Here is a 14,551-nt window from a genome sequence, read left to right on the forward strand (position 1 = left end):
TTTTGACTGTGTCTGCACTGTTAACCTTATGACCCTGTCAAACTTATGTCCATGTCGACTTCTTTTGTTGTCGACATTTTGCCATTTGACCTTTTGATTGTCTAAGTTTTGACTGTTTGAATTTTGACTACATCCCATTGTAACATTTCCCAGCAGTTTGTCTGCTAACTGACACTATTCAGTTGCTATGCTGCAGTGACAGCTCATTGTACTGTACTTCAGCATCATGTAAGATGAGTCTTGTTTTATGCCCACTATGGAATGGATTGAAAATATCTGTATATATGTAATGTAGGTAAAAAGCCAAAAACATGAATAAGTTATAGCAACGCAAATTATATTTTATTTGTTTCAGTTATTTGACAACCATTGTGTTTATCTTTCAGAAGAGACTTTACCATCAGTTCCACAAATTCTGTGCGCTATTAAATAGCCATGAGTTTAAGACTTCCTTTTAAGAACATGTTTCAAGAGCATCCAGTGTTCTTATTATGTCTATATGGTTTCTTCTTCCACCTGAGACCTGCAGAACCCTTTTACACATCATATATGACTGGGCCTAACAAAAAGTTCACCATGGAAGAGGTACGAGAACACAATTCTTATTTATATCAGTAACATATAAATTATGTGAAATTGTAATGCACTCTATGGGTGAGTTGTATGAAAGTCAGGAAAGTAACTAGGGTAGTGTGACCAGTACCATGGCACAGGGCACCGCAGGGCAGGGGGTGCTGTTTGGGCCTGTCAAATTTCCTGTTTTTTATGAATCTCACTTGTAGTTTTCTCTTCTTTTATCCCCAGCATCTCCTGGCCTCCCCTATCTTTTCCCTGGCCCTTCCCCATGAGGCCATTGCCCTTTTTCAGTTGCCTTTTTTTATGTCCGTATTTAAAAAATGGGGGTCAGATGCTTATTGGAGCAGCTGTCTGGCTAGGAGGTCATTAATAAATTGCCTCGAAAGCAGTTCCATAATATATTTATATGTAAAACTTTCCTAAAATAAAATAATAACAATAATAATATTAATTATATGTCAAAATTAAAAGTTTCCAACACCAGTAGCATATGTGCCAGGTTGATGTCAGGTATACTTACACCCAACAAAGTCATAGACACACGAAAGGTTCTTTAACACTTGACTGATAATTTAAAAAAATAATTTGCTGTTAAATTTAATTTAAATAATAAAAAACACCTATACTACAGCAATTATAATAATCATTCTCATGTATGGATAAAAGTAGCAAATCCACAATCAGCCAATCAGAAGCAACTAGTTAGTACTGGGAACTGTCATTCTCATCATCAATGTGTATGCACCCCAAGTGATACAGCTACTTGTTGGAAATATGTGTGAACAGGTTGGATGATATAGCAGATATGTACACATATGCCCCCCCAGTTGCTTAACCAGTGGAAGGTTTATTGATGTTACATGAGCTACAGCTGTACTCACTGTTATACACACTGGTTGGATGGAGCTCACCAGCCAGTGATTGTATCCAGATACTGGGTAGTGGTGCAGGATCACAGGAAAGTGTCAATATTGCAGGTAATCTCTCAGGTCTCAAGGAGCTAAGTGGAAAACTTGCCTCTCCCATTGTGGCGCACTAACTCAGTGAACAAGATGTCATTGCGCATCTGCAGTAGTAGCCTTAGCAGCCATCTTGGTACGGGGAATGAAGCCTCCCTGGAGGAGTAATATGTAGTCTGCACAGTTTGTGTTTTCCATCATCAACACTACTGACCAGCATATATGCACCTCTGTGAAGGTTTACCTTACCCGTAGTAACATGAATATGCCCTTTCTGTACCTGGACTACATTTCAAATCCCCTTTCCCTGCTCTTCCACTCCAAACAAAAGGATGCGCAAGTGTATGATGTGACCAAGTCTGCATATGGACATAGGCGTGCGCTTTATTGTGGATGAGCATAGTATAAATTTGCATATTTTACATAAAACAAATGGGTGAACGTCTAACTCAGCATTTTTTTTTTTAAAGGAGGAACTCTGTCTGTGAAAATACTCTGATTATATCTCTTATAATGGAATTATAATTCTACTAAGGATCTTGTCTCCTGGTCATACAATGTGTTAATACCTAATTTGCCTTTGAAAATATGACAACTGATACTCAAACTCTGTTTTCACTAACATATTGCTTATAATGTGTCTTCTTTCTCCCCAGGTCACGAATAAGCTCTCCCCAATATGGACCAACAGTTTGCTGCTTCTCCAGCTGCTAGTGCTCCTCTTTACTGACCTCTGCCGATACAAACCAGTCATTGTGTGTCAGGGCCTGTGCCAAGTCATCAGCTACAGCCTACTGTGCTTTGCTTCCAGTTTCCGGGCCATGCAGTTCCTTCAGGTTACCTCAGCCATGGTCTCTGCATGTGACATTGCCATCTTCTCATATGTACACAGTGTGGTGGCTGCTGATCGATATGAGAAGACCATTGTCTATATCCGAGGGTATAGCTTGCTAGGCTACACCATAGGTGCAGTGTGTGGTCAGCTCATGGTGTCAGTTGGTCATTTCTCCTACTATTACCTGAACATTATTACCTTGGAAAGTGCATCAATGGCTTTCATCATCTCCATTTTCTTGCCCATGCCCAGCAAGGATCAGCCATGTTCAGAGTGTACAAATGACCACATCAAACACAGACACATGAACGCTGTGCACAGCTGTTGTAAAATGGTGGCCAAGTTCTTCAAGCAGCAGTGGCTGGACTTCCGCGAGTGCTATTCCTGCAGCATCATTACCTGGTCCTCATTGTGGGCACTTGTGTCAGTTGGATACTACCAAGTGATTGGCTCTTCCCAAACACTCTGGGATAGCTTGGAACACTCTGACAGTGTCTTTGTGCTTAATGGAGGCGTGGAAGCTGCTGCAGCTTTGCTAGGTATGAAATAGATTACACAGTCTGAGTAATTATGTGTCTCCATCACACTAATCTCTAACCCTATACACTAACTAGGGAGGACAAGGTCCTAGGCAAATATCCCTTTCTCATTGTGGCTTTTCAAATTTATCTGTCATTGGCTAAACAAAAATAGGGGAGGAGCATACAAAGCCATAGGAAAACCTCTTAGATGTCTTCACAATTATTTCTTATTACATTATAAGTCATATCCCTCACTCTCATGTCAAAACACTGATGGTTAAAATATCTCTGAAAAAAGAAGCAGACTATGTGTATTCCATTCCCTGTGTTGCTTCTGGACCAGATATCTCTCAGCTAAATATAACATATATATTTCTATTAATACATTATCTGTATTAGGCAGAGTTATAAAAAAAAACTTATTAGACCTGCAAATGCAGGATTTCTAGAGGTACATAGGTGCCAGTGGTCCAAATGAGTGTGTGTGGCCGGTCCATGAAGAGGTCTCATAATTAACACTTAATAAGCTATAGACTGCCTCAAAGGGAATCGGTATAAAATCCCCACAGTCGGGATGCCTGCTGTCATTATACCGACAGCGGCATCCCAATGCTCAGGATCCCGACAAGGGTCCGGTACGTATGGTAATTTTCCCCCCTTCTCCCTCTAACACTAACCCTCCCTACCCTGCACCCTAACCCTCCCTGTTAGTGCCTAAACCTAACCCTCCCCTCTAGTGATGCCTAACTCTAGCCCACCCCATGGGGTACCTAACGCTACCCTCACCCCAAAGTCTAACTCTAACATCCATGATGCCTAAACCTAACCCCCTCACGGCTTAGACCTAATCAGCCCCGCTATACTTATGATAAGAATCCCGGCTGTCGGGATTCCGGCGTTGGCATATCCATGACTTTCGGGATTACAGTGCAGGTCTTCCGGCTGGGTAGTGATATTCCGTTGTTGGGATTTCGTCAGACAGGATGCCGGCTGTAGGTATAATAACTGCATCCCGGTAAGACACCTGTCTCCTAGCTGGCAGCTGCTCTCTGTTCTCTCTAAGCTGATTGAGTACTCAGAATCACACACACAGCACACTTGGTATGAGAAACTATGACCACTGGGCATGTACAGCAGCTTTGTACTATCCCCTAAACTGCATATTGTATTAAATCATTTAATATAGTTCTGCTAATGTGGCAACTTGAAACCCCTGTGTTTTCCTATGTGCTATGCCAAATACATGTTTTAAAAATATGTTTTTATAGAGAACCGATACCTGTTCATTGAACATGTTATACATTCTTCAAATTCTATTTCTCTTATGTATCAAAAATGGGTGATAACATTAATTTTAAGTACCTCTGGTCATATCAGGTCAGTAAAATACATGATGTCACCTGATAGCTACTCTGCACCTGTTTTTTTCCTGCAGATATATTTGCACTCTCCGTGATGGACTGCATGAAGACAGACTGGAGCTTCTGGGGAGAGCTGGCTCTGTGTGTCCTCTGTGCAGTGGACAGTGCTGCCATATTCACCATGGCCTACATTAACAATATCTGGGTGGGCTATGCTGGCTACATTGTATGTAAGGCCTCCTATAAGATACTTACCACAATAATAATGTAAGTATGCACTCTGTACCACTACTACTGTCATGCCTATGAATGTCATATTTCTACCATGTATAGATCTGTAACAGTCACTGACTATTTAGTTTCCTTTGCATATAAAATAAGCAACTTCATTATTATTCCCAGTTTGTTAGTCATTATATGCCCCAATGTGCTGTGTACAATGGCCCTGAGTCAGAGATGGACACAATGCTGCTGTTTGCGCAGTTATAGGAATTACCTGTAACCTGCACACACATATGAGTCACACTGCGCATGCGTCTCGTGTCATTACTGATGTCGCTGATGTCACTCGCAGTCAGGATTTATTCACAAAGTGATTGCCTGGAAGGGATCGTTTATGGGCGACAATGCGGAGGTGATGACTGAAATGCAGACGTGACGCGGCCGTTTTCAGTCTCTGTCAGTGACTGAGATCCTGTATGCAGAAAAAATGGCTCCAGCGTCTCAGTTCCTGCGCCCATTCTGTATGACCATAGGGTTACTTTGAAGTCAGATAATCAACTGATCTGCGTCCGAGCTGTTGTTTGGATTTGCCAGGCTGCAGATGTAACGTCTCATTACAAATCCTGGCAGCTGTGGCATTTGCATATTTTTGCACAGCCGCTGTGTACAAATCCGCAGTCACTGTGGCATTAGTGTATATTACTGAATCAGGCCCAGTACCACTTACCCATCAGAACAATCCGCAGTCACTGTGGCATTAGTGTATATTACTGAATCAGTCCCAGTACCACTTACCCATCAGAACAATCCGCAGTCACTGTGGTATTAGTGTACATCTCTGACCTGGGGCATTTTAAGAGAGGAAGGGGCCCGCGTGCACTACTCGTGCGGGGCCCCCTCCTCTCTCCCTGGTGGCTGGCAGCCGACTGACACAGCTGGCCAGCCACCGGAGCATTAGTAGACTCCAGGCACTAGAGTGTGCCCGGAGTCTACTGCGCATGCACAGAATGCCAGAAAATTGGCCGCGGAAGCCATTTTCCGGTGTTCTGTGCATGCGCAGTAGACTCCGGGCACACTCTAGTTCCTGGAGTCTACTGTGCATGTGCAGAACACCGGCAAATGGCCATGGCACCCATTGTTCTGATGTTCTGAGCAGTAGTGACGCCCGACTCGGAACCTCAGACAGGTAAGTTTAAAAAAAATATGGGTGCAGTGTGTGCGGTGCAGGGCCCCCTGGACCCGGGGGCCCGTGTGCCCCGCACACACTGCACCCATTATAGATGTGCCACTGTCGCTGACTCTGGCCCAGTACCACTTACCCATCAGAGCAATGCTGATTTACAGTTGTAGTACCCTACAGTTCTAGCACCAATGATGATTATGTATAAATACTATTGAAATGTACAAATCATCAGTACCAATCACAGCATATAATCAGACATCTGATTTAATGACCTAACTTACACCATACTTACTGACATTAGAAAACTCCTCTTGCGGAGCCCTGTTCCAGTCCTGTATAACACAATGATATATGTCTGGTCACACTGCTATGACTTACAGTACCCACAGTATCACCATGTCTTGTTCTGTGTTATATAACTGGTGCATGTCCCACTCCTATCCTAGGGTGAATATTGCTGTGAGTGTGAGAAAGGAAAGATACGCTTTGGTTTCTGGGATAAACAATTTTGCATCCCTGCTGTTGCTAGCGATTGTGAATATAATAATGACTGGTATCAAGCAAGATATCCACAGTCAGGTAAGGACACCCTGGCCATCATCACATTGCTTCCAATAAATATGTGCAAACTATTAGGTATATTAGGATGTGGCCCTGTGACATGTCCCCATTGTCATCACTCTAATGGTGTGCCCAGCACTCCCAAAGATGCTGGGCTTCCCCCAGGCTCCCAGTGCTCCCCCTAAACTTCCTGCCCTGTCTGCGGGAAACTGTGACCCATGAGTGGGATGGCAGGACAGTCCTAGAAAAGTGGGACAGTTAGGAGGTATGCAATAAATAGGACCCCAGACTACTTGCTACTATAATAATTTCTCTGCTCATACTGTAACTTTACTTTTGTAAGATTATATTTTCTCTGTTGTGTTTCTTTTAGTTTATCATCTATGCCAGCTATTTCCTTATACTATCAGGGATCATTGGTTTCATCGCAGTCTGCATAATGACTAGCAAAAGGAAAAAAAACATCAGAGACCAGCAGATCACCGATAACAGCACAGGGTGTCCATAACACAATGCCATCAAATATTTCTGGTGGGTGGTCCCAGCATCCAGCGTATCTAAGCAGAGCTTCTCCACCCTCTGGCTAAAAACATCTTTACACCCAGAGGATACCCTCAGGCAAGAGCAGCATCCTGCCATGGTCCCTGTATCTATCTCTGACTCAGATTCCAACTCTGCAAGGGTGAGGTGCTGCTATGGTCCCCATTCTTGATCATCAGCTTGGTATATCCCAACACCTGTACTCAGTAGAAGGTGGAAGAGTACCGGGACCTAGGCTGGTGACACTTGGAGAAGGTTCACCAGCAGCGACAAGTCACCAAAGTCATCTATCGAGAGGTAATAATAAGCACTATTACTGTATCAATGTGGGAACAGGGAGGTTACTAAACAGTTGTCTAGAAGCAATCAGCAGTGATGTTTAGTGAGTTTAATAGTTGGGGTAGTTTAGCAGTTACTGATGGTCATGATAAAATGCAAGGACCAATGCAAAGCCCCTCTCACTAAACTGCATGTCATCCAGGCTTGCCTACCCTCCCGATTTGGCCGGGAGTCTCACGATTTTCGGGTGCCGCTCCCTGCCCCCCGGAAAGGCAGGCAAGCCTCCCGGCAGCCAGCAACCCTCCCGACCTCCCCCCAGAATAAACTGGAAACTCCCGCAGTGGGGGTGCCAATGACGCGATTTGCGCTGAATCGCGTCATCGTGGCCCCGCCCCCTGCTTCACAATGCTAAAAATAACGGTATTGTGAAGAGGTGGCGGGACCACGATGACGCGATTGCTCGTCTCCGCCCCCACTGTGACGACAATGACCGGGCACGCCCCCAGCTGTTAGCCGACAATTAGCTCCCTCCCGGAAGAAGGGAGCTAATTGTCATCAAGAATGATGCCATCTACTGTAGTTGGTGCAGCTGGACAGTACAGTTTGAATTAGCAATTAAGCTTTGCTCCAGTGCTGGTCTGAATCATGTCATCTAGAGGGATATATGAAGATCATCTCCCATCACTGCAACTTTGCATGCACTGTCCAATCAGTGTGGAGTATGCAGCACATATTCTTCTCTCCAGTCCTGGACTGCTGGGGGCTGTTGCCCCTCCTCTGTGTACCATGTGACAGGGGCTTTGAAATTGTGACATGTCCAATGGCCATTGTAACAGCATCCAGCTATAGATCATACAATACTACTACTTGTAGTGTTTGGAGCCTCCTACAGGTGAATGTGGTCTGTGCTGACAGTGTTGTCCAAATGTCTGCCAAGAAAAAGTCCAGCACCCTGCCCTGCACTGGCACCCAGGGCACGTTATGCCACTGCACTGGCCCCACCCACATTACACCACTGCCCATCATACATATTCTTAAAAGGCAATACTTGAAGTACTCACAAATAATCACATTCATGTTTGTTTTTTATAATAATTTTATTAAATGAGGACTTTTTTTGCAAACTGCAAATAATACTGATCAACTTAATTTTCAATAAAATATTCCTAAATATATGTAATAGAAAATATTAAAGATTTATTTCACCCTCAAAAATATAAATAAGCACACATAACATAAAACATAACCATAAACTTATTAAAACTACTGTATAACTGTTAACTTTCCAATGAGGCAAGGCCCGCACTGTAGTCCAATGAACTTCTAATCTCAGAAATGGCAGGTGTGGATGTCCTGGTGCAAAGTTGAGTGTTAATATAGGGCCCCTTATATTGGTGGTGCGTTCCCTTTTGAAATGACAGATAGGAGGTAGGGAGGTAAATATGGCGTATAGTGTTCCTGTTGTGGCCTAGGAGGTATCTCCATTAGGACACTATAAGGGGTAAGTAGACCTCTGGTCCCCTTATATAGCACATCAGCCAGTATCCTCTCTGCCTCAGCTCTGTTGCTGTCATTCAATTTTCTCAACTTCTATGCTATATTGGCTGCCACAACGTCATACTCATCTGCATTCTTTTCAATTAGTCAGTTGGTGGACTCCAGAATCCAACAAGTCATGACCTCTGTGCTCTCCCCTAACTCACATAGGGGTCTATTTACTAAGCTGTGTTAGGAGATAAAGTGAACAGAGGTAAGGTACCAGCCAATCAACTCCTGTCGTTTTTCAAACACAGCCTGTGACTTGGCAGTTAGGAGCTGATTGGCTGGTACCTTATCACCGTTCACTTTATCTCCTATCACAGCTTAGTAAATAGACCCCATGGTCTTTTCCTTACAGTATAGAAAAGGCAGATTGTTGTGGGTTAGGCGAGGCAGGAAGTACTGAGATTTGGATGGATGGAGGTAGGGTCACTTGGGTGGCAGTTGTAGCCTCATCTGCTTTAGTCACTATCATAGTTGATGCTTCATCAGTAAAAGCCGATGGTTTTTGGGGAAAAAATATACAAATAATTTAAATTAATGTTCTAACAAATCATTTTGTTCTTGTCATTTAACATTTACATTTTGTCTTTTCAGTTACCATCAACTCCGAGGAATGGCCGCAATGGCCCATTTTCTGGATTTTCCACACTGCAATAAACCTGCACCTTGATAGACTTTGTGGTGCAGGCATGTTGTGCCATACACAACTATATTCATCGCAAAGCCTCAACCGCACAGCACAACATCCTGTTTTAGTGACATTGCAGAATATCCAGAGTATGACGTAGGATTTACACCAGTGGAGCCAAGTGAAGTGCGAAACATCAGTGTTGAGGCAAATTAAATAGGGAGCAGTATTTCAATTACTGCAATGGTGAACTATTGACCCTGTTCTTGTAATGTCTCCATATTTTACATATATCTTGTATAATAAACATTGCATACAAATTTGTTGTTATTCTTTTAATACTTACTATGCCACTGCAAGCTATTTTAACCTTCCAAGTTGGTGACAAATGCTGAAGGAAGCTCCTTGTTGGCCATAAATAATAGCAAATCAATATACCAGAGTCTTGGCTCATCACCTCATCTGCTCCTGCAGCGGATCTTCTGTTCAGTTCTTTCTTGAACACTGTGTGGAGGTTTAAGATCTTTGTCCTAACCCATGTAATGTTGGCAGAAGGGTGATAATGCGGGCATACCTTCTGCTGCTCTTCCATGGCCATAGCCCTCATTATCCTATTATAATAATGCAGTGATTCTGTTTTTCCAAAAGCATAGATGTGCTCTGTAGGCTTCTATCAAATCATGGAGGAAGTCGTGACTTGTTTCTGTAGCCAATTCCTGTGTTAAAATTAATGAATAGACCTGCGGATGGCTTAGATAGAGGATTTCTGTGAAATAACATTGTGAAGTCTCTAGTACAGCCTATGGGATGTAGTCAGGAAGCCGGTGGTCGGCTGTAAACTCCCAGCATGGGACTAATGATAGGCATCTAAATACTACATAATGACGCCTATCATCAGCCCCATGCCGAAATCCCAACATCCGGCATACCGATCATAGGTAAGCCGGGCGTCCAGAGTGGATAGCCGCGCAGTGGGGAGGGTTAGGTTTACGGTCTCCTGGGGGGACTAAAGGCCCCCACACATCAGAACAATATTGTTCCAACCAGCCAACTAGTTGGCTGGTTGGAATGATAATCGTCTAGTGTGTGGGAGCAAACGATTGTCAGCCGTTTGCTCCCACATGCTGAAAAACGTCCAGAAACGGTTGTTCCAACTAGTTGGTGAAAACAAACATGTTTGATTTTCACCAACTATCGTTCTAGTGTAGGGGGAACACTCCCCCCAACTGAACGATAAGTAGGCGGACACCTGGCCGCTAGTGTCCGCCTACTTCACTACCGGCTGTGCTGCCCCTGTCAGCTTTGGATCCCCCTGCCTGTCACTGATACAGATAGCGGGCCCGCCTGAGTGTGAGGAGAGGATCAGTGCAGCTGCTGCACACAGGTCCTCCAGGTAAGTGCTGCCCCCCGCGATCAAAGATGTACCCCCCGCGGGTGCTATCCCCCCGTGATCACAATGTACCCCCCCCGCAGGTGCTGCACCCCGCGATCAAAGATGTACCCCCCGCGGGTTCAACCGCCCCCCCTGCGATCACAATGTACCCCCCCGCTATCAGAATGTACCCCCCCGCAGGTGCTGCCCCCCACGATCAAAGATTCCTCCCGCAGGTGCAACCCCCCGCGATCATCAAAGATGTAAGCCCACCCGTGGGTGCTCCCCCCCCACGGTCACAATGTACCCCCCCGCGAGTGCTGCCCCCCCACGAACAAAGATGTCTCCCCCGCGGATGCTACCCCCCCCACAATCACAGATGTCCTCCCCCCGGTACAGGTGGGGCTTACCTTCAACTCTGCCGCTTGTGAGAAGGGGGGTGGGAGTAGTCTGCAAACAACTCCCGGCCTCTCTATGTGCCCCATCCTCACTCACCTCCTCTCCTGATGGCACCAGTTACAGGTGATGGTTGAGCCTTATTAATTTTTTAGTATTGACATAACAGCTGGTGTGGTAGGTTAGTGGTTACAGTGCAGGTAACTTGATGCAAGGGTCCAGGGTTCAATCCCAGGGATAAACAGCCTATTTTTATTTAAATATTTATATTTATAGACTTAATATTCTTTTTATAGTTTAACAATTTTCCAGGGAGTGAGGGGGAAGCTGGGGACAGAGATGGGGAATGTGCTGGTTACTTAATGTGTCATCCACTGTACTGCCTGACAACCTGTGCGCCCGTGTAATGCCTGGCCCTGACACCCTTCTCCTGACAAGGTGCTCACCCATATAGTACCTGACCCTTATGATACAGTAGTACCTGAATCCTCTCCCCTATAACCCCGTGTGCCCATATAGTACCTGACACCTCCTAACATCACCTGGGCACACAAGACACCCTCTCTCATGTGACCCTGATTCAGAAATGGACATAATGGCGATTTTTACGCAGATTCGACAATTGTTTGCTATTGTGCATGTGCGAATGCAGCCCTGTGCATGCGCAGCTATTGCAGCGCTGTCGCGCATGCAGAGGGCCCACGTACAAAGTGAGTGACATGTAGTCAGCATTTGGGGATGGAAACGGGTGGGGGGGTGGTTAGAAAAACTGAGGCGTGTGTGACTATTTAGTGTTCACTCTAGCTCCGGCGGCAGGCAGGGCGTCGGAGCTAGAGAAGGCACATGTGCGCGCACCCCCGAAAATGGGGCGTGTCCATTGAAAAAGGGGCATGTCTATAAGACGCGTCACCCTTTTCATCACTCTTGGGGGCGTGCCCTGCCCACCTTGCTTCGGGGATACTTATCACCGGAGAATTCATCATTGCTCTGATGCAGGGACAGCTGCTCCGAAAAAAAGCTGACCCCCGTATCCCCAGAAGTAGCAACAATCCTTACCTTCCCCGTCACCAGGTTCTACGTATGTGTGACCTGAGGTCACACATGTGCAATGTCGCCTGGGAATCAGTGAGGAGGTGGCAGAGGGATCCGCTCGTATTCCTCTTCGCATCCCCAGAACTCCTTCACATAGGAATGAGCGGGGCTACGAGAACAAATGACATCTGAAGATGAAGATTGTTCTCGCTGGCAAACTCCCAAAACTTTCCATTTTCAGAGTTTGCTGGATATCAGGTGGTCCTACCGGACCCCTGATGATGAATGGCCCGTTAACTTAAATATATTTCCGCATGGTTACCGGGCCATTTAAGTGTTGATGAATAGGCCCCTGAAAGGCCTAAAATAAAACTTGGTCTTGGGGCCAGGTACCACTGGATCTATTCATTATCAATTAATTTCAACAAAAGCTGGTACAAATGAAGATTTTTACCTGCTTTTGTAGAAATTAAGTTTTGGGGCCAGTCATCATAAAGGTAACGCAGGAGATATCACAGTTATGTACTGCTTACCTTTCACTCCCGATGTGGCCTGCTGTCCCCATACACTAGTATTTGGGATCCCTCCACCTTTGTCTGGCTCCTTCCGCCGGACGCTGGGGCTTTGTGCGCCTGCACAAACTCTATTTCGCGCAGGCGCACTAGCACTGCCGAGTTAGATTCTGCAATACTAGGTTTCACTGCTCTGAAATAGCAGTGAAAGCTTTTGGGGAGACAGAATATCGGACCCCGATAATTAATATAATGAATAGGAATGTGCGCCGACTCCCGTGTTTTGGTTTTAGTTTTGGATCTGTATCTCCTTCGTGTTTTGGATCTGGATTGGTTTTTGCCAAAACCGCACTTGTGAAAATTGGTTCTGGTTTTACATCTGCATTTTTTCTAAAAACAGCTGAAATCACATGTTTGCCCTGTTTTTGTTCCTACAGTATTATTAACCTAAATAATATTTATTTCCAGCCATTTCCAGTCACTGCTCACAATATTGATTTCATCCAGTTTAGGCCAAAAGGTTGCATCGAGCTAGCTGTTGGACTAAGCTAAGCGACAGTAGTGGGTGGCACTAAAATGTGGCAGTTCAGTTCAACATTCCAAATTAGGAAACAAATGTTTTTTATTAATCAAGACTGAGGCCAGAGGCAGTTGGAGTGTGAGGTTCTGAATTTGTTGTGGACCTGGGGTGGTGATAGGAGCAGACACAGAAGCCGACTTAAATGAAAAAGTGGGTTTTTTAATAAGGGACTTAGAAGACATGGGAATGACAAATGAAAAAGTCCAGGTATAGCACTAAAGTGCACTTGATAACTGTAGTGGGGGTTAATGGAGAAATGTCCAGATAGTGACAGGCAGGAACAGTCCAGTATACAATTATAGTGAGCTGTAACAGAATGCAGGTATGATGAGCTGTAACTGAATGCAGGTATGGTGAACTGTAACAAATGCAGGCTAGAGGTAATGAAATCCAGCTGGGAGTGAAATGAGGCAAGGTGCAGGGAAACAGCAGGTTCAGGTGCTCAGGCAGGTGGGAAGGTATATGGAGGGTGCAGGGTAAGTCCAGCAGGTTGGAGCAGGCAAGGTTCAAGCTAGAAGCATATAACAAGTAGGCAGGTAAGGTAAAGGTACTCTCTCTCAGCCGCAGCTGAGAAACATCAGCAGCAGTTCGAGTTGCACTACTTTTGAGTAATACACACTGTGCTCCCCTTTCCTGCACTCCACATCCCACACTGTGCTCCCCTTCCCCCCTACACATCCCACACACTGTGCTCCCCTTTCCTGCCTCCATATCCCACACTGTGCTCCCCTTCCCCCTCCATATCCCACACTGTGCTCCCCTTCCCCCTCCATATCCCACACTGTGCTCCCCTTCCCCCCTCTACATCCCACACTGTGCTCCCCTTCCCCCCACTATATCCCACACTGTGCTCCCCTTCCCCATATCCCCCCTCTACTTCCCACACTGTGCTCCCCTTCCTCCCTCTACATCCCACACTGTGCTTCCTTTCCCCCTCCACATCCCACACTGTGCTCCCCTTCCCCCTCTACATCCTACAATGTGCTCCCCTTCCCTCCTCTACATCCCACACTGTGCTCCCCTTCCCCCTCTACATCTCACACTGTGCTCCCCTTTCTCCCTCTACATCCCACACTGTGCTCCCCTTCCCCCTCCACATCCCACACTGTGCTCCACTTCCCCCCTCTACATCCCACTGTGCTCCCCTATCCCCTTCTACATCCCACACTGTGCTCCCCTTCCCCCCTCTACATCCCACACTGTGCTCCCCTTCCCTCCTCTACATCCCACACCGTGCTCCCCTTCCCCCTCGACATCCCACACTGTGCTCCCCTTCCCCCTCTACATCCCACACTGTGCTCCCCTTCCTCCCTCTACGTCCCACACTGTGCTCCCCTTCCCCCTCTACATGCCACACTGTGCTCCCCTTCCCCCTTTACATCCCACACTCTGCTCCCCTTCCCCTCTCCATATCCCACACTGTGCTCCCCTTCCCCTCTCCACACCCCACAC

At 45.8% G+C, this 14,551-nt stretch overlaps 1 protein-coding gene across 1 annotated transcript; it reads left to right on the forward strand.

The window, feature by feature from the left end:
* Nucleotides 1-435: 435 nt before the first annotated feature.
* Nucleotides 436-6,726, forward strand: LOC148481337 (thiamine transporter 2-like). Its single transcript, XM_088453693.1, has 4 exons — nt 436-585; nt 2,192-2,909; nt 4,327-4,478; nt 6,592-6,726. The coding sequence occupies exons 1-4, from the start codon at nt 436-438 to the stop codon at nt 6,724-6,726; spliced, it is 1,155 nt and encodes a 384-aa protein (XP_088309819.1).
* The last annotated feature ends 7,825 nt before the right edge of the window (nt 6,727-14,551 follow it).

This window comes from Taudactylus pleione, unplaced genomic scaffold, assembly GCF_031769625.1.
Source record: "Taudactylus pleione unplaced genomic scaffold, aTauple2 ptg000585l, whole genome shotgun sequence".
NCBI classification, from domain to species: domain Eukaryota; kingdom Metazoa; phylum Chordata; class Amphibia; order Anura; family Myobatrachidae; genus Taudactylus; species Taudactylus pleione.

Bases quoted from the DNA above. Each gene is read 5' to 3' on its own strand.
- LOC148481337 (XM_088453693.1), top strand. From the start codon at position 436: ATGAGTTTAAGACTTCCTTTTAAGAACATGTTTCAAGAGCATCCAGTG. The intron at 2,910-4,326 runs GTATGAAATAGA...TTTTTCCTGCAG, and splicing joins AGCTGCTGCAGCTTTGCTAG to ATATATTTGCACTCTCCGTG. The intron at 4,479-6,591 runs GTATGTAAGGCC...TGTTTCTTTTAG, and splicing joins TGGGCTATGCTGGCTACATT to TTTATCATCTATGCCAGCTA.